The 26,753-nt window shown below is 46.0% G+C and overlaps 1 protein-coding gene across 1 annotated transcript in view; it reads left to right on the top strand.

The window, feature by feature from the left end:
- The window catches only part of LOC127577919 (protein Daple-like), a 279,944-nt gene that overhangs the window by 156,480 nt on the left and 96,711 nt on the right, over positions 1-26,753 (top strand). Inside the window, exons 11-14 of the mRNA XM_052029632.1 lie at positions 9,463-9,609; positions 10,733-10,877; positions 19,695-19,879; positions 24,824-24,961. Of these exons, the coding sequence (XP_051885592.1) occupies positions 9,463-9,609; positions 10,733-10,877; positions 19,695-19,879; positions 24,824-24,961 (615 nt within the window). The remainder of the gene's footprint in view (positions 1-9,462; positions 9,610-10,732; positions 10,878-19,694; positions 19,880-24,823; positions 24,962-26,753) is intronic.

Raw genomic sequence — 26,753 nt, 5'->3', positions numbered from 1 at the left:
TGCAGTTTTTGCTTTTTGAGTTCCATCAACATACTTAACCACTTACTGAGAGCTCTTCTTACATGTTTGTTGATGCACAGAAAGGAGACCGTTGGGTAAATGCTGACCCTCAGCAGGGTCACATTGAATGGAAATGGGCCCTTTGGCCCACTGACTATCTATTTGACATTAATCTTACACTGACCCCATTTTATTCTCCCCACATGCCCATCAACTCCCCCCGCCTGCCCCCCCCCAGATTCTACCACTCACCTACACACTAGGGGTAACATATAGAACAGTACAGCACAGGACAGGCCCTTCAGCCCAAAATGTTGCGCCGACATAGCTAATCCCTCCTACCTACAGAATGCCCATATCTCTCCATCTTCCTCTCATTCATGTGCCCATCCAAGCCCCTCTTAAAAGCCCCCAATGAATTTGCCCCCACCACTCTATCAGGCAACGCATTCCAGGCATCCACCGCTCTCTCAGTAAAAAACGTACACCTTACGTCTGTTCTGAACCTACCCCCTCTCACCTTAAATGCATGTCCTCTGGTATTGGATCGCTCAATAATGGGAAAAAGATACTGCTTGTCCACCCTATCTATGCCCCTCTTAATTTTATACACTTCCAACAGATCACCCCTCAGCCTCCACCAGAGTTATCTGCTGCTTGGATAATTCCTGACCACGAGGTTGGAGGGTGTGCAGAGGAGCACTTGATGTTTCAACAGGGATGTCACTCAAATCCTGGACTTCTCAGAAAGAGGCAACGTGGATGAAGAGGGTGATAAAGAAGGCATACGGGATGCTTGCCTTCATCGGTCAGGGCACTGAGTGTGAGGGTCGTGAATTAGTGTTGCAGTGGTGTGGAACTTTGGTTGGGCCACACTTGGAGTATTGAGTGCAGTTCTGGTCGCCCCATTACAGGAGGGATGTGGAGGCTTTGGAGAGGGTGCAGAAGAGGCTCACCAGGATGCTGCCTGGATTAGAGAGTATGCGGGAGGAAACCCATGCTGACATGGGAGTACGTGCAAACTCCACACAGACAGCACCTGAGGTCAGGAGTACGTGCAAACTCCACACAGACAGCACCTGAGGTCAGGAGTACATGCAAACTCCACACAGACGGCACCCGAGGTCAGGATTGAACCCAGGTCACTGGAGTATTGAGACAACAGCTCTTTGAGCTGCCCCACTGTGCTACCCGTCAGTCCCTTCTCTCCTCTCCTTATTTCCCTTCACTCCTGAACTACTTTTCTTTCAGGCACCCATCAACTCCACTTCAATTCCTTTGCTACTCGCCTACATTAAGTTACTATTTTCTTACCAGCATGTGTCTGGGACGTCGGAGGAAACTGAAGCATCCAGGGAAAGCCCACAAAGTCACAGAGAGAACACGCAAGCTCCATACAGACAGCACCAGGCTGCATCTTTGCTCCAGATTTTCTGCAGCCTCTTGTGTCTGCATTAACACCACTGCCTCAGCACCAGTGAGCCAGGGTCAAACTTTGGTCCCTGGTGCTGTGAGGCAGCAGTGCTGAGTACTGTGGCACTGTGATGCCCTCTACTTTCCTTCCCCCTATGTTAACTCCACAGTTGTGTCCATCCACACCCTGATTATTCCTGTTCATTGTTTCCCTTTGAGTCGTTGTGCAGCACTCAGTTGAAATCTTATCTGTACCATCCAAGTAAAGCTGCTGTCTCTGAACATAGAACAGTACAGCACAGAACAGGCCCTTCGGCCCACAATGTTGTGCTGACATAGCTAATCCCTCCTACCTACAGAATGCCCATATCTCTCCATTTTCCTCTCATTTATGTGCCCATCCAAGCCCCCAATGAATGTGCCTCCACCACTCTATCAGGCAACGCATTCCAGGCATCCACCACTCTCTCAGTAAAAAAAAACGTACCCCTCACGTCTGTTCTGAACCTACCCCCCTCACCTTAAGTGCATGCCTTCTGGTATTGGATCACTCAATAATGGGAAAAAGATACTGCTTGTCCACCCTATCTATGCCCCTCATAATTTTATACACTCCCAACAGATCACCCCTCAACCTCCGCCAGAATTATCTGCTGCTCGGATAATTCCTGACCACGGGGTTGGAGGGTGTGCGGAGGAGCACTTGGATGTTTCAACGGGGATGTCACTCAAATCCTGAACTTCTCAGAGAGAGGCAACGTGGATGAAGAGGGTGATAAAGAAGGCGTACGGGATGCCTGCCTTCATCGGTCAGGGCACTGAGTGTGAGGGTCGTGAATTAGTGTTGCAGTGGTGTGGAACTTTGGTTGGGCCACACTTGGAGTATTGAGTGCAGTTCTGGTTGCCCCATTACAGGAGGGATGTGGAGGCTTTGGAGAGGGTGCAGAAGAGGCTCACCAGGATGCTGCCTGGATTAGAGAGTATAAACTAGAAGGACGGTTGGACAAATTTGGATTGTTTTCTCTGGAGCAGCAGAGGCTGAGAACTATATAAAATTATGAGAGGCATATAATCTTTTTCCCAGGTGGAAATGTCAGATACTAGAGAACATAGCTTTAAGGTGAGAGGAAGAAAGTTTAGAGTCATAGAGTTATTCAGCGTGGAAACAGGCCCTTTGGTCCAACTGGTCCAGGCTGACCAAGATGACCCTTCCAATCTAGTCCCATTTGCCAGCATTTGGCCCATAACCTTCCAAACCCAATGGCCTGTCCAACTGTCTTTTAAAGGAGATGTGCGAGAGAAGTTTTTCTTTTACACAGAGTGGCGGGTGCCTGGAACTTGCTGCCAAGGGTGGTGGAAGAAGTGGATGTGGTGGCCTTTAAGATGCTTTTGGACAGACACGTGAACATGCAGGGGATGGAGGGATATGGACAACATGCAGGCAGATAGATTTGGTTTAATTTGGCATCGTGGTCAGCACAGACATAGTGGGCCGAAGGGCCCGTTCCTGTGCTCAACTGTTCCATGTTCTGTGTTTCGAAAATTCAGTAGTTAGCACAGTTAATTTACCCAACCCCACTTATCCTGCACAGCAGTGGGTTAGATTATATGCGTGCACAGTGGGTTGTGTCTTAGGACCAGTACCCTGAAGTTAATGTACAATAAAACCTCCCCAAGCCCTGCCAAAATATACACAGTTGATCTTTTTCACCGCAACATGACCCAGTGTGGTGTGCAGATGAACTCGTGAGCAAGACCTTATTAACTCATTTGCTCTGGTTTACAAAGGTCTCTGACCTCTGTTCTGAAAAATCTATATCTGAGTTGCATTTTCCCCATATACCTACATCAGCTTGTTCCTTGGCAAGCGAATTGAATCCTTAATAATATATACAAAAAATGTTTTGATTTATAGGCTTCATTGGAATGCAAACCACAGTAGGTAGAGAACACACACCAGGACTGTGTCGAACAAGTGGGTAAACGGGAATCCTTTGAGGACTGCAGCACATTGTATTTAAATTGAGGGCAAAGAGGGCTCAAATGTAAAAATAGCGGTCTTCAATAGAGAGCAAGCCACTGGAGCAAAAGTTTGGAACAGCCGAGCTCAGAGAAGCGAATGGCACTCGTTTGATGACACAATGCTCAATGACATTGCCAACTTAGATCAGTGAGGACAAGCTGTTGTACTTTGCAGACATGGTGTTGGCAGTGTAGATGTACAGACAAAACACTGGGGTTGTGGGGTCTCTGCTGATTAAATAGTGGGGTTGTGGGGTCTCTGCTGATTAAATAGTGGGGTTGTGGGGTCTGTTGATGAAACAGTGGGGTTGTGGGGTCTCTGATGAAACTGTGGGGTTGCAGGGTGTCTGATTAAACAGTGGGGTTGTGGGGTCTCTGATTAAACAGTGGGGTTGTGGGGTCTCTGCTGATTACACACTGGGGTTGTGGGGTCTCTGATTAAACAGTGGGGTTGCGGGGTCTCTGATTAAACAGTGGGGTTGCGGGGTCTCTGATTAAACAGTGGGGTTGTGGGGTCTCTGCTGATTACACACTGGAATTGTGGGGTCTCTGATTAAACAGTGGGGTGGTGGGGTCTCCCAGATGAAACTCTAAGATGGAGGGCTGAATCCTTGCCAACAGTCTTTGTGAGTTCTGCTTTTTATGTTCAATTGTGACATAAACAGTTGTGGAAATTTCATGCCTGGGGTGTTCCTCGCTTTGTTCTGTGGAGACGCTCCTACTATTGACTGGCTCAGTGCCAAGTTAAATAAGTAGTTAGCTGTCTGCCTTTATGGATGGTAGGACACAATGGAACCAAACTGCTGTGAGTTGGGTGCATGCATGTATAAATCCATTTCTTTCACATCAAATGCAAGGCACAACGACCAGACCATTTGACCCATCGGGCCCATGGTTCACAAGAGCGCAAATAGCATTTCTTTCTATTCCTATCTCTCTGGATAAACTGTGTTTGTCCAGCTTCTGCTTATTAATTACATCATGAAGTTCTCTTTGATTACAAAGTTTATTAGTAACTTTTGTTCCATAGTTATTTGTGTAGTGTTCATTTTAACTTGCCGGTGTCAGTGGTTCCATGGTCTGCTCTTTACCATTGTCTTGTGTCCTTTGAAGTCCGTGGAGGGGAGATAGACATCAGGGAACACAATGGGAGGTTGGGATCACCAGCTCTGCAAGTCAACATTGATCCTAATGTCTCCCACTTTGGGTTTGAGACCTGTTTGAACCTAGAAACCAGGCAATGCATTGTAGAGCAACAAACAAAATGCTGGAGGAACTCAACAAGTCAGGCAGCATCTATGGAGGGAAATGGACAGTCGACGTTTCTGGTTGAGACCCTTCATCTGGACTAGAAGAAAATATAAAGAAGATATAAAGAAGATATTGAGGGGAGATAGCCGGTATAAAGAGCTGGCTGGTGATGGGTGGAGCAACAGCCGGCAGGTGATGGGTGGATCACGTGAGGAGGGGTGATAGGCAGATGGAGGAGGGGAGGGTGGAGATAGCGACAGAGGCTGGGAGGTGATGGGTGGAGCAACAAAGGCCTGCAGACGGTGAGATCTGATAGGAGAGGAAGGTGGAGCCTGGAACCGGATAAGGGAGGAGGGCAGGGCAGATGGGAACGGGGGGGGGGGGGAGGGGACCCAGTGGGAGGGGTGTGTGGGTGATGGGCACATGGTGTGGATGGAGGGAGGGAAAGAAACGGGGGTGGGGGGTGGTGGGGGATGGTGATGGACTGGGGTGAGTGTAGGAAGAACTGGGTGGACCAGGAGGAGAGAGAGAAGGGACAGAGGGGGAGCAGTTTACCTGAAATTGGAGAATTCAGTGTTCATCCCATTGGGTTATAGACTATCCAGGTGGAATTCCAACATCTGCAGTCTCCAGAATGTATTGTTGAGGCTGGGCTACATTGTCCGTGGTACCATTCCTCCAATGAGGTGTTTACACAAAATACCACCATCCTTTTCAGAAACCCAAGGAGGTCTCCTGACCAATATATCTCCTTCAGCTGTGCCACCCAACGTGCAGCTTAAAGATGGTTGATAGCAGAAGAATTGATAGGACATTTTTTCCCCACTTAGAGTACCAGTGGAGGTGGGGAACTCGCTGTCTGAAAGGTTAACAAGGCCAAAGTTCTCATGACATTTAGTGAGCACTTGAAGTGCCGTAATCCATCCGGACCGGATGAGGTGCATCCCTGGGTTCTGAAGGAGGTGGCTTTAAAGATAGCGGAGGCATTAGTGATAATTTTCCAGGAATCGATAGATTCCGGCATGGTTCCGGAGGACTGGAGGGTCGCAAATGTAGTTCCGCTGTATAAGAAAGGAGGGAGGCAGCATAAAGGAAATTACAGACTTATTAGTCTGACGTCAGTGATGGGAAAGTTATTGGAATCTATCCTCAAGGATGGGGTTACGGAATACCTAGAGGCGCAAGGCAAGATAGGTCCTAGCCAACATGGTTTTGTGAAGGGAAGATCCTGCCTGACCAACCTATTGGAATTTTTTGAAGAAATCACAGGTAGGGTGGATAAGGGAGAGGCGGTAGATGTTGTGTATTTAGACTTTCAAAAGGCCTTCGATAAGGTGCCTCGCAAGAGACTGATTAATAAAATGAGAGGTCATGGAATTATGGGTAGGATAACAGAATGGGTGGAGCATTGGCTGGTTGGCAGGAAGCAGAGAGTGGAAATAAAAGGATCTAGTTCTGGTTGGTTACCGGTTACTAGTGGTGTGCCGCAGGGGTCGGTGTTGGGGCCGTTCCTTTTTACCTTGTACATTAATGATTTGGATGATGGAATAAATGGTTTTGTGGCTAAGTTTGCGGATGACACCAAGATAGGTGGAGGAGTAGGGATTATTGAGGAGATAGGAAGGTTGCAGAGAGACCTAGATAGTTTAGGAGAATGGGCAAGGAAATGGCAGATGAGATTCAATGTTGAGAAATGTGCAGTTGTACACTTTGGAAGCAGAAATAAACGGGCAGATTATTATCTAGAAGGAGAGAAAATTCAAAGTACAGAAGTACAAAGGGACTTGGGGGTACTCGTGCAGGATACCTTAAAGGTTAACCACCAGGTCGGATCGGTGGTAAAGAAAGCGAATGCTATGTTGGCATTCATTTCGAGAGGTATAGTGTATAAAAGTAAGGAAGTGTTGATGAGGCTCTACGGGGCACAAGTGAGGCCTCATTTGGAATATTGTGCGCAGTTTTGGGCCCCACATCTTAGGAAGGATGTGCTGACGTTGGAGAGGGTTCAGAGGAGATTTACGAGGATGATTCCAGGAATGAAAGTGCTTACGTCTGATGAGCGTTTGTCGGCTCTTGGACTGTACTCACTGGAGTACAGAAGAATGAGAGGGGACCTCATAGCGACATTTAAAATGTTGATGGGAAAGGACAGAGTAGATGTGGCTAGGCTGTTTTCCTTGGTGGGTGAGTCCAGGACCAGAGGGCACAATCTTAGAATTAGAGGGTACAGTTTCAAAACAGAGATGAGGAGAAATTTCTTTAGCCAGAGGGTGGTGAATTTGTGGAACTCCTTGCCACGTACAGCAGTGGAGGCCAGATCAGTTGGGGTGTTCAAGGAGGAGATAGATAGATATCTAAATAGTCAGGGTATCAAGGGATATGGGGATAAGGCCGGAAATTGGGATTAGAATAGGTTTTTTTTTGTTTTGTTCCCCCCCCCCCCCCATTCCCCATTTCTCACTTCTTTTTTTCCTTTTTCCTTGAAGCAGACTCGATGGGCCAAATGGCCTGCTTCTGCTCCCTTGTCTTGTGATCTTGTGAACATATGGGCCTAGAGCTGGGAAGTGGATTGAAGTTGAATACCTCTTCGATTGGCCCAATGCCCTCCTCATGAGTCACAAGGTTGTACAACACAGAAAAGGTTCTGTTTGGCCCACCACACCCAAGCTGACCCTTTGTCCAAAAAACTAATTCCATTTGCCTGCATTAGGGTTGTATCGGTCTATGCCTTGCTTGTTTAAGTATCTGTTAAGCATAGTAGTTGTATTTGACTCCACCACCTCCTCTGACAGCAAGTTCCAGATATCAACCATTCTCTGTATATATAAAAAAAACTTACCCCTCAGATACCCTTTAAGACTCCTTCCTCTCACCTTAAATCTATGCCCTGTTGTTTTTGACACCCATACCCTAGGAAAAAGATTCTGACTCTCCACCCTATCTATGCCCCTCAATATCTTGTAATTATCTGAGGCTTGCCCCTCAGCCTCCTTCACTCCAGAGCCCATCCTATCTCTCCCCTTGTATGATTTTATGAATCTGAACTAACATTGAAAGCCAAACTGTCCACTCCCTAATCGTTGGCCCTTCTGTCCCTGGAAATGGCATCTTCCTGCCTACTCTGGGCCTCAGTTAAACACCCCCTCCACTGAACCCGTATTACAAAGAAAAGAACACTTAAGGTTTGGATAAATTTAAAGACCCCACCCACCCGGGTCATTCTCTCTTCTTCCCTCTCCCATCAGGCAGAAGATACAGAAGCCTGAGGGCACGTACCCCTCCAGGCTCAAGGACAGCTTCTATACCACAGTGATAAGACTATTGAATGGTTCCCTTATACGATGAGGTGGACTCTTGACCTCACAATCTACCTTGTTATGACCTTGCACCTTATTGTCCACCTGCACTGCACTTCCCTGTAGCTGTGACACTGTACTCTATATTCTGTTATTGTTTTTACCCTGTACTACTTCAATGCACTGTGTAATGAATTGATCTGTATGAATGGTATGCAAGACTAGTTTTTCACTGTACCTCGGTACAAGTGACAATAATAAACCAATTTACCAATACCAAAATTACTCCGATGGTGTCTGTATCCATGCATGCAGAATAGCCCAGATTGAGCTAGCAAAGCAGGTGGTACATTTCCTGCTTTTGGTCTGTTTCCAGGGAAGGGAACCATGTCAAGAAGTGGTGTTAGAATCCCTCACATTTAATTTATTGGTATTGGTTTATTATTGTCACTTCTACTGAGGTACAGTGAAAAACTTGTCTTGCATACCGATGTAATTTAGAGTAATCAACAGTTTAGATGAAGTAAATAAAAAACGGTGTTTTAAATAGTTAATGGATCAATAACTGGGGGTGGGGGGCAGGGGGAAACACGATGGTGCAGCTAGTAAAGTAGCTGTCTCACAGTTGCAGCGATTCGGATTCAATCTTGGTCTCTGGTGCTGTCTGTATGGAGTCTGTCTGTTTGCCTTGTGATCGCGTGGGTTTTTTCCCCAAGGGCTCCCTGGTTTCTTGCCACATCCCAAAGACGAGCTGGTTGACAGGTGTAAATTGGCCAGTGTAAATTACCTGTAGGGTCAGTGAATGGCAGTAGAATGGGGTGTCAATGGGCATGTGTGTGAAAGAAATAGGTTTCAGAGAATTAAGTGGGGAATGAGATTGATGGGATTGCTTTGAGAATTGTATCGACATGATGGGCTGAATGGCTTCCTTATAATGTAAGGAAATATGCATTTCTGAGATTATATATGACAGAGTGCCATAGATAAGATAAGATATCTTTATTCGTCACATGTACACTGGAGCACACAGTGAAATGCATCTTTTGCGTAGAGTGTTCTGGGGGCAGCCCGCAAGTGTCGCCACGCTTCCGGCACCAACATAGCATACCCACAACTTCCTAACCCGTACGTCTTTGGAATGTGGGAGGAAACCGGCGCACTCGGAGGAAACCCACGCAGACACGGGGAGAGCGTACAAACTCCTTACAGACAGTGGCCAGAATTGAACCCGGGTCGCTGACACTGTAAAGCGTTACGCTAACCACTACACTACCGTGCCTGCCCATACAGCACAGAACCAGGCTCCTTGGGCCCAACACAACTGAGATGTCTGCCTGAGCTGGTACCATTTGCCTGCGTTTGGCCCCTATCCCTCTGAGCCTTTCCTATCCATGTACCTGTCTAAGTTGTTCAGAATCAAGGAAGGGTTTGGGTATTGAACCCATGAGGGGGCCTAACTTGAACCTTGCTTGTTTCCCAGGAACTCCGTGAGGACAACATAGTCCTGATCGAGACGAAGACCATGCTGGAGGAGCAGCTCATCGTCGCGAGGGCTCGTTGTGATAAGTTGCACGACCTGGAAAAGGAAAACCTCCAGCTCAAATCCAAGCTGCAGGACCTAGAAATGGTGAGTGCTGCACCTCACTGTCTCCACCCAACTTGAAGAGAACGCTCACTGCATTGAACGTAGTTAAAGGCCAAATTGGTGCTGAGGCTTATAACAGGGGCTTTGCTTGAGGTGTATCAATGAGTCTAGAGTATTTGTGCTGCGTAGTGTTGGATTCCCATGAGGTGGATGTTGTAGGTTTACTCCAGTTACCCATCCATAGAACCATAGAACACTACAGCACAGAAAACAGGCCATTCAACCCTTCTAGTCTGTGCCGAAACTTTATTCCACTAGTCCCATTGACCTGCACCCAGTCCATACCCCTCTAGACCTCTCCCGTCCATGTATCCATCCAATTTATTCTTAAGACTTAAGAGTGAGCCCATATTTACCACGTCAGATGGCAGCTCGTTCCACACTCCCACCACTCTCTGAGTGAAGAAGTTCCCCCTAATGTTCCCCTAAATCTTTCCCCTTTCACCCTAAAGCCATGTCTTCTCATACTTGTCTCTCCTAATCTAGGTGGACAGAGCCTACTCGCATTTACTCTGTCTATACCCCTCATAATTTTGTAAACCTCTATCAAATCTCCCCTCATTCTTCTACGTTCCAGGGAATAAAGTCCTAACCTGTTCAATCTTTTCCTGTAACTCAACCCCTGAAGACCTGGCAACATTCTAGTAAATATTCTCTGCACTCTTTCAATCTTACTGATATCCTTCCTATAGTTAGGTGACCAGAACTGCACATAAATACTGCACACAATAATCCCTCCAATGTCATTTCCTATTTTCTTTTGAATTGTTGTTTTGTAACTTATATCTTTTTTTCCCAGTTTTGGGTTCGTGGGATATGCTCCCACTACCAAGACCATCAATAATCTGTTCCCAGAGCTGACTATCTTGCTGACCCGTATCAGAGGGTATTCAGAACATAGCATAGGAAGAGGCCCTTCAGCCCATCATGTCTGTGCCGACCATGATGCCAGTTTAGACTAATTCCATCTGCCTGAACATGATGCCAATTGAGACTAATCCCATCTTCCTACAGGTGCCCTATATCCCTTCATTTCCTGCATGTTCATGTGCCTGTCTAAATGCCCATTAAACCTTGCTCTTGTATCTGCTTCCACCTTGGGCAGGACCGGGAGGCGGATAGGAAGCGCATCGAAGAGCTGCTCGAGGAGAACATGGTGCTGGAAATTGAGAAGAAGCAGAGTATGAACGAGTCGGCGCACCTGGGCTGGGAGCTGGAGCAGATGTCCAAGAGCACCGACCTCCTGGATAGTAGGTGTCGTGTGGGTCAGACGGTCAGTGATTGACTGGATGGCAGGGAGAGACAAATCGTCTCCAACACATCGTTGCAGAGGGTGGGCAAGGTGGTTGAGTTGAGAAGGAAGGGGTAGAGTGCACTTGTGATTAAAATTCATGGCACGAAACGGAGGTCATTTGGTCCACACTGGCCAAAAACTGAACTCTTTGTATTCACCCCATTTCTTGACTCTCAGTTCAGCATCTTTGGAGGTTATGGCTTCACTGACGTACCTTTCAAATGTGATGAAAGTCCCGCCCCACCTGCCTTTCAGGCAGCATTCTTTGACTAATTTTCTTTCCTCCAGTTAAGATAAGATATCTTTATTAGTCACATGTACATTGAAACACACATCTTTTGCGTAGAGTGTTCTGGGGGCAGCCCGCAAGTGTCGCCACGCTTCCGGTGCCAACGTAACATTGCCCACAACTTCCTAACCCGTACGTCTTTGGAATGTGGGAGGAAACCAGCACACCCAGAGGAAACCCACGCTGACACGGGGAGAACGTACAAACTCCTTGCAGACAGCGGCCGGAATTGAACCCGGGTCGCTGGTGTTGTAAAGCGTTACGCTAACCGCTACACTACCGTGCCTGCCTGTTCTATCCCTTGGTTATTGTCCCCTCTAAATGGTAGGAAAGTAGAGGGGGCAAGAGGTAGACCGTACAGGTAGACCCTTCCAGCTTCCTGTCTATCCCACAATTAAATCTCCCCTCAATCACTTTAGTTCCAAATTAAACAATTCCAGTCTAGACGGTCTCTACGGATACTAAAATTTTCCAATCCTTATTAGTTTCCTCTCTGCCCTTCTCCTGTACAATTACACCCTCTCTGTAATGTGCTACAATGCTTCTTACAGTTTTTCCATGTTATGTTTCTTTGTCAATAAACAGCAAGTATCCCCTACTGTGTGTTAACCACCTTATCCACCTGTCTTGCTGCCATACTCCAACCTCCCTCTGTCCCTCAACAATTATTTCCCTTCACACTTCTCTGAATTGAATTCCATTTGCTTCTTTTGTGCCTGCCTTTTCCATTGACATCTCACAGAAACAGGCCCCTCTGCCCACCGAGTCTCTGCCAACCACTGAGTAAGATAAGATCTCTTTATTAGTCACATGTACATCAAAACACACAGTGAAATGCGTCTTTTGTGTAGAGTGTTCTGGGGGCAGCCAGTAAGTGTCGCCATGCTTCTGGTGCCAAAATAGCGTGCCCACAACTTCCTAACCTCTACGTCTTTGGAATGTAGGAGGAAACCAGAGCACCCGGAGGAAACCCACGCAGACACGGGGAGAACGTACAAGCTCCTTACAGACAGTGGCCAGAATTGAACCCGGGTCGCTGGCGCTGTAATAGCGTTATGCTGACCACTACACTACCACGCCTGCCCAATTACACTAATCCCACACAAATCCTATTTTATTCATCCCATATTCCCGTCAACTCCCCTCATCCACCCACACACTAGGGGCAATTTGCAGCACCCAATTAACTTCTCAACCTGCATGTCATTGGGATGTGGGAGGAAACCAGACACCACATGGTCACAGGGAGAACATGCAGACTCCACACAAACAGCACCTGAGCTCAGGATTGAACCTGGATCACTGGAGCTGTAAGAATCACCCTGTTCCCCATCAGTCTTGCTGCAGTGTACAACTTTCTTCTTCACTGTGAACCACTGCTAATTTTGGTATCTTCTGCAGGCTCCTTAATCATTGCCCAACATTTGTCCAAGTCACATACCATAAAAGACAAGGCATCAAGTCCCAAGTCCTGTTGAACCCCTTCGGACATTACCATCCAGTCTCCAAAACTCCTGGCAACCATTACCCTGATGAACCAACTTTGAATCCAACTCTTCAATGGTTTCCATGGGTGTTTAGTTTCCTGCACAGTTTACCAGCTAGGACTTTGTCAAATCTGTTGCTAAACTCCATGTGCCAACTCTCATCGACCTCATATTTACCTTGTCGAAAAAAGCTCCTTGACCAATCAGGTGCTTATTTACGAATCCGCGCTGAACGTCCTTGATTGACCTGTTGTTAATTTGCAATAATTGTTGGATATTTAGTTCATCTGGCCTGTCAGAGCTCCTAAGTTTAATTAAATGCACATCTTGTGCCAGGTGGGAAATCACAGATGCCTTTTGTGTTCCAGGCATCCATATATGCAGGAAGCATTGTCAACTTTTCGTTTAGTTATCTATCCATTTTTTTGGGATCTGGGTATCTCTGACAAGACTGGCATTTTTTGTCCATCCTTCGTTACCCTTAAGAAGGAAGTAGTGAGCCACCACCTTGTATGCTGTTTGCACGTGCTTCAGGGGTGCTGTTGGCGAGGAAGTTCCAGGATTATAGACGCAGCGAAGGCAGACAAAGGATTAAGGTCAGATTTCCAATTCAAAATGGAATATAACTTGGAGAGGAACCTGAGGGGGAGGTGATCCCCTGCACCTGCCGCCCTTGTCCTTGCTAGTCGAGGTTGTGGGTTTGGAAGGTACTGTTGGAATAGCCTGGGTGAGTGAGAGTTTGGACAAACACTGTGCACACACTGCAGCCACTGTATTGAAAGTTGTTGGAGCTGTACTCAAACAGGTAAGGGGAGAGCATTCCATTGAGCTGCTGGACTTTGCCTTGCTGATGGCTGTGGTGTGGAGAGGTGAATCATTCATTGCAGGATGCCTGGCCTCTGACCAAGTAGTTATGAGCTGGAAGGTCTCAGCATTCTGCTCTGGGACCCTGAGCAGCATTTGACATCACAATCAATGGTAACTCCACACCTTAAGCAGCCGCAGGCAGCAAGGGAATGGGTAAGTGGGAGAGGCTCAAATGAGGGACATAGTTACAATATTGAGGAGAGGGTTGTTTAAAACTGAGCTGTGTAAGAATTCCTTCTTGCAGAGGGTGGTGAATCTCTGGAATTCTCTGCAATGTAGGATTGTGGAAACGAGATCATGGGGGGTATTTAGAGAGGAGGTGGATAAATCTTTGAAAGATCGGGGAATTGCGGGTTATGAGGAATTGGCACATGTGGCCATGATTGTATTGCGTAGTGGGGCTGGCTTGAGGGTAGAGTGGCCTCCTCTGCTCCTATATATCTTCGTGTTCTTGTATCGGTCAGACCAGGAGGACAAGCCTGGTGGTTTAGATTGGTAAATTGGTTTATTACTGTCACATGTACCAAGGTACAGTAAAAAAAACTTGTCTTGCATACCGTTCGTACAGGTCAATTCACTACACTGCATTGAGGTAGTACAAGGTAAAACAATAACAGAATGCAGAATAAAGTGTTACAGTTACAGAGAAAGTGCAGTGCAGGCAGACAATAAGATGCAAGGTCACAACGAGGTAGATTGTGAGGTGAAGAGTCCATCTTATTGTACTAGGGAACCGTTCAATTGTCTTATAACAGCAGGATAGAAGCTGTCCATGAGCCTGGTGCTACGTGCTTTCAGGATTTTGTATCTTCTGTCCAATGGAGGGGGGGGAGAAAAGAGAATGTCCGGGGTGGGTGGGGTCTTTGATTATGCTGGCTGCTTTACTGAGACTGCGAGAAGTGCAGACAGGGTCGATGGAGGGGAGGCTGGTTTCTGTGATGTGCTGAGATGTGTCCACAACTCTCTGCAGTTTCTTGAGATCCTGGGCAGAGCAGTTGCTGTACCAAGCCATGATGCATCCAGATAGGATGCTTTCTATGGTGCATTGATAAAGTTGGTGAGTGTCAAAGGGGACATGCCGAATTTCTTTGGCCTCCTGAGGAAGTAGAGGCGCTGGTGAGCTTTCTTGGCCGTGGCATCTACGTGGTTGGACCAGGACAGGCTATTGGTGATGTTCACCCCTAGGAAATTGAAGCTCTGATCCCTCTCAATTACACTGGAAAAGGTGGTGTTTTATCAGGACTGTAGCCAAGTTCCTGGCTTGTCACTGTCGCAGGCATATACTGTGGGCAGGCACTGCAGTGATGAGGGTTCATGGGCAGATGGACAAGGCTGGGTTAGTAGAGGACAGGCCAGCGTATGTGGGTTCAAGTCCCACCCTAGCAACTCGAGGTAACATCTGGCACTGGTTAACATGCCAGTGAAGCATGTGGATAGTGGTCAAAGCTCAAATGGCTTACCCATGTCACTTTAAGAAGAAGACTTGACCAATCTGCAGTGACTTTCATGACCTCAGGACATCACAAAGCACTTTCCTGCCAATGAGGCACTTTGGTAGTCACTGTGGCAATGGAGGAAACACAGTTTGTCAACAGCAAGCAGTTCTGTGATAATGATCAGATAATCTGTTTTAGTGATAATAATTGAGGGATAACTGTTGGCCAGGGAAGAACGTCCCTGGCTCCTCTTCAGAGCAGTCGTTCTGCATCCACTTGATAGGGCAGGTGAGGTGGAGGTCAATGTTTCAACTAGAAGCTGGCACCTCCAATGGTGCAGTGCTCCCTCAGCACTGAATGCTCAAACCTCTGGTGTTGAAGTCTGATTCAGCAATGTACTATAAGAGGTTCCTGTCACATAACCTAACATGTCAGTCCCACTCCACCCAGGTGGATCTTAAGTGAATAACCAGCAAGCCACAAATTTCTTAAAAAAACAGTCTGTCATCTTACAGAGAATAGACCAGAAATAAAACAAATATATTTTTGGAATATATTGTTTGACATTTGGATAGTTCTGACCTGAAGCAGTGTTTTGTGACTGGGAGAATTCATTATAGCTTATTGCCTCATGAGTTTAGTGCTGAACAACTCTGTGATGGACAAAAACCTTTTATTCCATCAGCTTGCAGAAAGAATCTGATGAATTGATGGTCGAGCAATCTTTCCCTCAGCAATCCCCATTAACGACTTCCGGAGAGGGACTTATCTCCTCAGGAGAGAGGGTTTTGTTGCAGATCTGAAAGTGACTGAACTCTTCACTTCCATAACAAAAACCTCCTCGGAAAGTAATGACCTGGTTCCCTTCAAAACTCATTTCAAAATAGGCTCAGTGTTTGTATTTTGATTGTCCCTGCCTTCGGGTCGAATGTACTGAATTTTCATCAGGTTACTGATGCTGAATTCACGACCTGACCCCTCAAGCCTTTAGTGAGAAGATGCTGTGGGTTTATTTAGTGGGAAATCTTGTACAAAGGAAGCCTAACTCTGTCAAAAGTGCAGACTTCTCCTTGCTTACATTTATAGCTGTGGAAATGCCGTTTACTTAAGATGGTGTCTATTTCTAACTATTGTAGAAAAAAGATTCTTGATTCGAGCAAGAGTCACATTGTTGGTATGAGATATGTTGATGAAATGTCTGCAACCTGCTGCTTTTTGCATTCAGTAATACTCTTGTACTCGTTCTTTATTGATGTTCATTAGTTCAGTCACTTTTCAACCTGCTTACCCTTTCTCCCAAGAGCACAATAGTTCTGTACCACACAGAAGGGAGCCATTTGGCCCTTGTGCCTGCAGCAGGTCATTTGAGGAACTATCCCATTCCACTCAGTCCTCGTTCTTAGCTGTTTTCTATCCACCTTCTTGTGAGGTCGTCCCCAGTCCCATCTCAAATTTTTTTTTGTGCACATATGTCTATTTACACACACACATTCAGGAAACAATTATTGTCTGTATAAATAGTGATCAGTTTCCACACTGCATGTGCCAAGAGACAGTCTGATGTACCCTGTTCTAACAGAGATTGGCCTTTGTTACACAGCTGCACTTTGTGAATTCAAAACCTAACACTGCTTGCAAGTATCTATACATTCAATGGAAATATCTAATGTTTCCTTTTAGGTCCATGTGTTTATTAATGCATGTTAGAACCTTATAGGGCATATTTATGTGTTTTTGGTGAATATATAGGTTACAGTGTTAGTGGTATCCATGCTTTTGTTGCCAGTGGGAAGTCTGTGTCCCTATCCCTCGTGGATAACGAGAATGATCCCTCAATATAAAGAGACGTCCCTTTAGAACTGAGATGAGGAGGAATTTCTTCAGCCAAAGGGTGGTGAACCTGTGGAATTTATTGCCACAGAGGGCTGCGGAGGCCATGTCATTGGGTGTATTGAAGGCAGAGATCGATAGGTCCTGTATTGGTAAGGAGGGGGGTGGGGGGGGGATGGTGTTGAGAGTTATGGGTAGAAGGCAGGAGAATGGGGTTGGAAAAAAATCAGCTATAATTAAATCGATGGGCTGAATGGCCTAATTATGTTCCTATATCCTCTGGTCTAAGTGTAGTTATGCCTCTCCTCTTCTCATGGCCTGTTCATCCTTCTTTCAAGGTTATTGCTTTAGTTACCTTTTAAAATTGTATCCGTAAATCTACCTCCTCCCCAGGGGACCCTTTCCATTCAGCTCCCACACGTTCTCCCCGAGTCTGCAGGGGTCCCCATCAGGCACTCTGTTACCTGCTACATCTCAAAGACATGCTGGTTGGCTGGTTAATTGGCCGCTAAAGTTACCTGTGGTGTATGGGGTGATAGGAGAATTGGGAGGATGTTGATGGGAATGTGAGAAAGAATAGGTTACAGTGGTGGAACGGGACTGATGAGATTGCAATGAGAGCTGACTTGGACTCGATGGGCAGAATGGCCTCTTTTGTGTCATGAGGAAATATGAAATCTTTCCAACAGTGCAACGCAGCAACTTTTCACATACGGAAACATGTTGGCCATCCTCTCCTGGTTCTTTTGCTAACCACCTTGATGTATTTTCTATACCTTCTTCAACTACCTTCTTCCCCACTTCTGGCCAGTTACCCAATTTCATCAAATGGTTGTCCCATCTACATAGCTCACGTGTTTCTGTGGCTGGTTTTAGGTGGAGAAAAGGCACAATATAAATCAGACGGGCATAAACGTTAGATCCACCGTTATAAACGCATAAATCATTGAAAGCAGCAATGCATTAGAGTCATGCAGCACGGAAACAGGCCCTTCAGCCCAACTGGTCCATGCCGACCAATATGCCCCAACCAAGCTAGTCCCATTTGCCAGCATTTGCCCATAAATTTCCAAACGTTTCCAATCCATGTACCTGTCCAACTGTCGTTTCAAAGTTGTTATTGTACCTGCCTCAACCACTTCCTCTGGCAGCTTGTTCCACATACATACCAACCTTTGTGTGGAAAAAGTTGCCCCTCAAGTTCTTATTAAATCTTTCCACTCTCACCTTAAACCTATGCCCTCTAGTTCTTAAACCTATGCCCTCCAGTTCTTGATTCCCCAACCCTGGGAAAAAGACTGAGTGCATTCACCCTGTCTATGGCCCTCATGATTTTATACATCTCCATAAGATCACCTCTCAGTCTCCTATGCTCAAGTCCTAGCCTGTCCAACCTCTCCTCATAACTCAGTCCCTCAAGTCCTGGCAGCATCCTTGTAAATCTTTTCTGCACTCTTTCTGGTTTAATAAAATCTTTCCTATCGCAGGGTGACCAAAACTGAGCAGAATACTCCCAAGTGTGTCCTCACCAGCATCCTATACCATGACCTCGCAACCTTTATACTCAATGCCCTGACTTATGAAGGCCAGTGTGCTAAAAGCCTTCATATGTCTTGAGAAGGCTAAGAAAATGGTTACAAGGACCATATAGTATCTTGGAGATTTCCTTTCTCTATTCATTCAAGGGATGTGGGCTTTGCAGGCTGAGCCAGCATTTAATTGCCCATCTCTAGTTGCCCTTGAGAAGGAGGTGGTGAACTTCCTCCTTGAACCGTTGCAGTCCCTGAGGTGTGGGGTTCTATGATGGTCTTTCCATCTAAAGCTCATAATCTCACATCAGAAAATGATCACGTGATTCACACTGTGGGCTATTAATTGGAGAGTAGATATTGCCCTCGTGAGCCAGATCAATACAACTTGTATCAACATCGCAGGGGCTTCAGAGGAGCATCTTCAGGTAAAAGGTGACACTGAGCTCCATAACAAGAGCTTTAGAGCAGGTTTAAGGAGGAGCAGGGAGGTTTAATGTCCCCAGTTGCTGAAGGCATTTGATGCAAGGATTAAATGTAGGTACATTAGAAAGAGGCCAGAGTTAGAGCAGGAGTATAGGACTGGAGGGGATTACAGAGATAGGGAGAGGTTACAGTGATTGGGAGAGGTGTAGGTGCTAGAGCAGGTTACAGAGATGGAGTGTGATGTCAGGGTAGAGGGGTTTACAGGGATTGAGAGGGAGGTACAGGGGCTGGAGAGGGTTACAATTACTGAGAAGGGTGCTGGTTGGGAGAGGGTTACAGAGATAGGAAGGAGGTGTCGGGGATAGAGGATCGAGAGCTGAAGGAGGTTACACAGAGAGGGGGCTGATAGGGCTGGAGGGGTTAAAATAGTGAGGGGATGTAGAGGCTGGCGGGGACTACATAAATAGGAAGGGGTGTTGGAACTGAAGGGGTTTACAGAGATAGGGAGGGGTTGGAGTGTTTCACAGGGATAGGGAGGGCCATGGTTATTGATGAATTTGGAAAGGATGATGAGAACTTTTAAAATCACTTTGCAGCTTCTTTTTCTTTTTCAATCTTTTTATTAGTTTTCAGATTAATACAGATTAATATATCAATGTTTATACATGTAATACAAAGAGATCATGAGAACAATCATGACATGGATAATCATAAAGAACAATAAAGTATAAAAAAAATCTGTAGATCCAATGATCTGTTAGTGAATGAATATAATATAAAAGAAAAAGATTTCTTATAAAATATAAAAGAAAGAAAAACAGCATTTAAACGACCCTTGGACAGGTACATGGATAGAAAAGATAGAACTCCACCACTAAGTCCCCGCTTGTATTCTGATCTCCTTTGCAGCTGGGCGCAAGTCGTTCGTGCTTGAGATGAACGAGTCTGCTTCAAGCCGGATCCTGAAGCTGGAGAAGGAAAACCAGAGCCTGCAACACGGGGTTCAAGAACTCCGACAAGCCTTACTGTCAGCAGAGGAGAGCAAAGCCAGGATTGCCGAGCTGGAGACGGAGAACAAGCTTCTCAGCGCAAAGGTCTGAATTGGAATCCAGACACTGTGGCTATCAATAGTCAGCAAAGATTTCAATGTCGTAGGATCTCAGGGCTGGGCTGGGGCAGTCAGCTAAACTTGTCTGCAAGAATTATCCAGCCAAGAACCATCTCCACCACTTAAAACCATAAGAAGTTGGAGCAGGAGTAGGCCATTCAGCACCTGTCCCACCAATCAGTAGGATTGTGGATGATCCAGCATTCCTCAGGTCTATTTTCCTGCCCTTTCCCCATACCTCATGATTCTCACTGATTAAAAATCTATCGATATCGACTTGAAATATACACAAGGACTCTGTTCCCATAGATCTCTGAGACAAGGTGTTACGAAGACTCTCAACCCTCTGAGAAAAATTTCTTCCTCGTGCTTCTTCCTCTAGGAAAGATGCCATTAAGCTGGAAAGAGCACAGAGAAGATTTACGAGGATGTTGCTGGGACTCAAGGGAATGAGTAATGGAGAGAGGTTGAGCAGGCTGGGGCTTTATTCACTGGAGTGTAGGAGAATGAGGGGTGATCTTGTAGAGTTGTATAAAATCAGCCTTTATCCCAGGGTTGGGGGATATGGTGAGAAGATCACAAGACAAGGGAGCAGAAGCAGGCCATTCGGCCCATCGAGTCTGCTCCAAAGAAAGGGAAATAGAAATGAGAAATGGGGAATGGGGGAAGAAGAAGGAAAAAAAAACTATTCTAATCCCAATTTCCGGCCTTATCCCCATATCCCTTGATATCCTGACTATTTAGATATCTATCTATCTCCTCCTTGAAAGCCCCCACTGATCTGGCCTCCACTGCTGTACGTGGCAAGGAGTTCCACAAGTTCACCACCCTTTGGCTAAAGAAATTTTTCCTCATCTCTGTTTTGAAACTGTACCCTCTAATTCTAAGATTGTGCCCTCTGGTCCTGGACTCACCCACCGAGGGAAACAGCCTAGCCACATTTACTCTGTCCTTTCCTATCAATATTTTAAATGTCGCTATGAGGTCCCCTCTCATTCTTCTGTATTCCAGTGAGTACAGTCCAAGAGCCGACAAACGCTCCTCAAACGTAAGCCCTTTCATTCCTGGAATCATCCTCGTAAATCTCCACTGAACCCTCTCCAACGTCAGCACATCCTTCCTAAGATGTGGGGCCCAAAACTGCGCACAATATTACAAATGAGGCCTCACTAGTGCCCCGTAGAGCCTCATCAACACTTCCTTACTTTTATACACTATACCTCTCGAAATGAATGCCAACATAGCATTCGCTTTCTTTACCACCGATCCGACCTGGTGGTTAACCTTTAAGGTATCCTGCACGAGTACCCCCAAGTCCCTTTATACTTCCGTGCTTTGGATTTTCTCTCCTCCTAGATAATAATCTGCTCGCTTATTTCTGCTTCCAAAGTGTACAACTGCACATTTCCCTACATTGAATCTCATCTGCCATTTCCTTGCCCATTCTCCTAAACTATCTAGGTCCCTCTGCAACCTTCCTATCTCTTCAATACTCCCTACTCCTCCCCCTACCTTGGTGTCATCCGCAAACTTAGCCACGAAACCATTTATTCCATCATCCAAATCGAGAAGGGAGAGGTTGAGGGGCAACTTTTTCACCCAGAAAGTGGTCTGTATACGGAATGAGCTGCCAGAGGAAGTGGTTGAGATGGGTACATTAACAGCATTTAAACGACCCTTGGACAGGTACATGGATAGAAAAGGTTTAGAGGGATATGGTGCCAAACGCGGGCGATAGTACTAGCTTAGATGGGAATCAGCATGGAACAGATGGGCCGAAGGGCCTGTATGACTCTCTATCTCAGTTTTGAATGGGCATTGCCTTAGTCTGAGACCATGCCCTGTGGTTCTTGACTCTCCCATGAGAGGAAACAACCTCTCAGCATTTACACTGGTTAATCCCTGAAAATCTTATATCTTTCAGTAAGATCATCTTCCATTCAACCAAACTCCAATAAGTCCCAACCTGTTTGGCCTTTCCTCAGAGGACAAGAACAGTACAGGCCCTTTGGTCCACAATGTTGTGCCGACATTTTATCCTGCTCTAAGATCTATCTAACCCTTCCCTCCCACATAGCTCCCCATTTCTCTATCATTCACGTGTCTATCTAAGAGTCTCTTAAGTGTCCCTCAACCTATCCATCATTCCCTCATCATTCCTTCACAACCCCTCCATCATTCACAATCACCCCCAACAAAGTTTCTCTGAGTCGTCTCCAATTAAATCTTCCCTTAAGCAGGGGGGCCAAAACCTGCAATACTCCTGGTGTGGCCTCACTACTGAATTGCACAGTTATAGTAAAACTTCCCTATGATCATAAAATCATGAGGGGCATGAATAAGGAGGATGGTCACGGTCTTTTTCCCAAGGTAGGGGGAGTCTAAAACCAGAGGGCATAGGTTTAAGGTGAGAGAGGAAAGATTTAAACGGGAGATGAGGGGCAAGTTTTTCACACAGAGGATGGTGGGTATATGGAACAAGCTGCCAAAGTGCTAAAGCAGGCACAATTATGACATTTAAAAGGCATTTGGACAGGTACATGGATAGGAAAGGTTTAGAGGGATAGGAGCCAAATGCTGGCAAATGGGACAAGCTCAAATGGGCAACTTGGTCAGCATGGATGTGTTGGGCCGAAGGGCCTGTTTCCATGCTGTACAACTCTAACTCTGACTCTGACAATGTTTATACAACAACTTTCTTGCAATAAGGGCCAAAATTCTATCAGCCTTCCTTATTACCTGCTACTCTTGTATGCTGGCATACTTAGTCCATAGTCTTGTAGGCTGCCACACTCATTGCAGAGGTGAATCCTTCTTGAACACCGCGAGGGTTGTTTCTTCCAGCGCCAATCCAAGGAGTGAACCCGCCTTCTGGGTGGAAACATGTCCCCTAATATTACTTTAAATCCATGTCCTTGATTATCGACCTCTTGGCTGAGGAAAATAGCTCTTTCCTATTCACCCTGCCTGGGCTCTCATGATCTTATATAACCTCATTTAATTCTCCGCTCAACCTCTTTTGTTTCAAAGAAAACAACCCAGTCTTAACCAGTCAATCATCAGAGCAAAGCTTCCTCAGCCTTGAGAACATCTGGTAAACCCCCTCTGCATCCACTCTCCCCTAACGCATCCTTCCCATAAGATGAGATTTCTTTATCAGTCACATGTACACCGAAACACACAGTGAAATGCATCTTTTGCGTTGAGTGTTCTGGGGGCAGCCCGCAAGTGTCGCCACGCTTCCGGCGCCAACATAGCATGCCCACAACTTCCTAACCCGTATGTCTTTGGAATGTGGGAGGAAACCGGAGCACCTGGAGGAAATCCATGTGGACACGGGGAGGACATACAAACTCCTTACAGACAGCGGCCGGAATTGAACCCGGGTCACTGGCGCTGTAAAGCGTTACGCTTACCGCTACACTACCGTGCCTGCCTTATTAGATCTGAAGGCAGTTCTCAGCCAGTGGTTTGCACAGTTCCAGCCAATTTCATTTGGATGGTTGCTGTTGAAGGTGCCAACACCACCCTCTCAGGATTAGCCTTTTTCGATCATTACTCAGCCAAGATTTTATAACATGTATTTATTAACTTGTGCTATTTTTGAAAGCCAACAACATATTCCCATCTTATCCAGATCACCCATCCCCATTGATAAAAGTAACTTGGTGTTGAGGGATCTCTATGGGAACAACAGGTCAAAACCCTATTGTTCTTCAGCTGTAGCTCTAGGCACAGTTTCTAACCCCAAGAACGCATTTCCAGTCTTCCTCAAATGGTTTGAGCACAAGCCCAATAAATATCTGCAGTGTTGGACTTGACATTCTTTGTTTGAGAAGTTAAACTCAACATCCGGCTGTTCTCTCACGTGGATGTGAACTTGACATTCTTTGTTTGAGAAGTTAAACTCAACATCCGGCTGTTCTCTCACGTGGATGTGAAGGATGTGGGTGAGTTAGTTATACAGCATGGAAACAGGCCCTTCGGCCCAACTCGTCCAAACCCGGATGTCTATCCCTAGAAGGGTAGTTTAATTTCCTCCCACATCCCAAAGATGTGCGGGATGGTGGGTTAATTGCCCACTGTCCATTGCCCCAAGTGTAGGTGAGAAAGTGTAGTAGAATTTGGGGGAGTTGATGGGAATGGGGGTGAAATAAAACGGGATAAGTGGAAATGGATGTTTGATGTTTGGCAAAGATTTATACAACCTGGAAACAGGCCCTTCGGCCTAACTGGTCCATGCCAACCAAGATGCCCATCCAAGCTAATCCCATTTGCCTGCGTTTGGCCCATATCCTTCTAAACCTTTCCTATCTATGTACCTGTCTAAATGTCTTTTAAAAGTTGTTATTTGTACCTGTCTCAACCACTTCCTCTGGTGGCTCATTCCATATACGGACCACCCTCTGTGTGTATAAAAAAAAGTTGCCCCTCAGGTTCCTATTAAATCTCTCTTCTGTGACCTTAAACCTGTGCCCCCTAGTTCTTGACTTCCCAACCCTGGGAAAAAGAGACTGAGTGCATTCACCCTATCTATGCCCCTCATGATTTTATACACATCTAAAAGAAGATTCAATAGGAACTTGAGGGGCAACATTTTTTACACAGAGGGTGGTCCATATATGGAATGAGCTACCAGGGGAAGTGGTTGAGGTAGGTACAATAATGGCTTTTAACAGACAGTTGGACAGGTACACAGATTGGAAAAGTTTAGAGGGATATGGGTCAATGCAGACAGTGGAACGAGCTTGGATGGGTGTGTTGGACGGCATGGACTAGTTGGGCCGAAGGGACTGCTTCCGTGCTGAATGACTCGATAACTGAATGGCCATCAAATACCTGAGGGCATTCTGTGAAAGGCACGAAAGACCGCCAGCTTTCTCCTTCCGTGTTGACCAAGTTGACTTGTGATCTCTTGCTTCATTGTCAGGTGGGAAACCTTCAGACGGAGCTTGAACAGGAGAAGCAAAGCAACCAAGACATGGGGAGCCTGAGTGAGGAGCTTCTGCAGGACAAAGCCAAGTTAAAGGAAAGCATGGACATTCTCCAAGCTGAGAAAGAGCGGCAGGTAAAAGAAAACATCATCGACCCAAGTGATCTGATTGCATTGTTCAGTGGATGCTCTGTCTGACAATGTGATTAGCCAAAAATGGTGTAGGAGAAGTAGGTTTCAGGGCACATCTTAAAGAAGGACAGAGTGGATGAGGTTAAATCGGTAAATTAGTTTATTATTGTCACATGTACCGAGGCACAGTGAAAAACGTTGTTTTGCATGCCATCCCTACAGATCATTTCATTACACAGTGCATCGAGGTAGTACAAAGGAAAACAATAACAGAATGCAGAATAAAGTGTTACAGCTACAGAGAAAGTGCAGTGCAGGGAGACAATAAGGTGCAAGGTCATAACGAGGTAGATTGTAAGGTCAAGAGTCCATCTTATTGTACTAGGGCACCTTTCAATAGTCTAATAACAGTGGGATAGAAGCTGTCCTTGAGCCTGGTGGTACGTGCTTTCAGGCTTTTGTATCTTCTGCCTGATGGGATGGGGGAGAAGAGAGAATTTTTCTGATTTCTCACTCTCTGCACCTTGACAAACAAAGGGCTGTTCTATTTCGCTGCTCATAGAACATAGAACATTACAGCACAGTACAGGCCCTTCGGCCCACGATGTTGTGCCAACATTATATCCTCCTCCAATATCTATCTAACCCTTCCCTCCCACATAACCCTCCATTTTTCTATCGTTTATGTGGCTATCTAAGAGTCTCTTAAATGCCCCTAATGTATCTGCCCCCACAAGCTCTGCCGGCAGTGCGTTCCACGCACCCACCACTCTCTGCATTTAAAAAAAAACTTGCCCCTGACATCCCCCTTATACCTTCCTCCAATCACCTTAAAATTATGCCCCCTCGTGTGAGCCATTGTCATCCTGGGAAAAAGGTCTCTGACTGTCCACTCGATCTATGCCTCTTATCATATTGTACACCTCTATCAAGTCACCTCTCATTCCTCCTTCTCTCCAAAGAGAAAAGCCCTAGCTCACTCAACCTATCCTCGTAAGATATGCTCTCCAATCCAGGCAATATCTTGGTAAATCTCCTCTGCACCCTCTCTAAAGCTTCCACATCCTTCCTATAATGAGGTGACCAGAACTGAACACAATACTCCAAGTGTGGTCTAACCAGAGTTCTATAGACCTGCAACATTACCTGGCAGCTCTTGAACTCAATACCCTGACAAATGAAGGCCAACACTCCATCACCAGCTTTGTCCCAACAACCTCCAAACCAGTTCCTATCCAATTGCCTTCTGTAAGGTCATATGGAAGCAGGGCGTGATTAAGCTGGAGGATGCAGAAAAGATCCACAAGGACATTGCTGGGACTGAAGGGCTAGAGGAGAGACTGGATAGTCTGGGACTGTTTTCCCTGGAGTGAAGGAGGCTGAGGGGTGACCTTGTAGAGGTTTATAAAATCATGAGGGGCATAGACAAGGTGAATGTTTTTTCTCCCAGGGTAGGAGAGTCTAAAGCTGGAGGGCAAAGATTTAAAGGAGACCTGAGGGACAACTTTTTCCACACACAGGGTGGTGCGTATGTGAAGTGAGCTGCCGGAGGAAGTGGTTGAGGCAGGTATGATTGCAATGTTTAAAAGACATTCGGACAGGTACATGGATAGGAAAGGTTTAGAGGGATATGGGCCAAACGCAGACAAATGGGATTAGTTTAGGTAGGCATCTTGGTCGGTATTGGTATTGGTTTATTATTGTCACTTGTACCGAGGTACAGTGAAAAACTTGTCTTGCACACCGATCATACAGGTCAATTCATTACACAGTGCAGTTACATTGAGTTAGTACA

The sequence above is a fragment of the Pristis pectinata genome, chromosome 1 (genome assembly GCF_009764475.1).
Source record: "Pristis pectinata isolate sPriPec2 chromosome 1, sPriPec2.1.pri, whole genome shotgun sequence".
Classification (NCBI taxonomy): Eukaryota; Metazoa; Chordata; class Chondrichthyes; order Rhinopristiformes; family Pristidae; genus Pristis; species Pristis pectinata.
The sequence above is the reverse complement of the archived record's forward strand: the minus strand, read 5'-3'. Positions and strand labels throughout refer to the sequence as shown.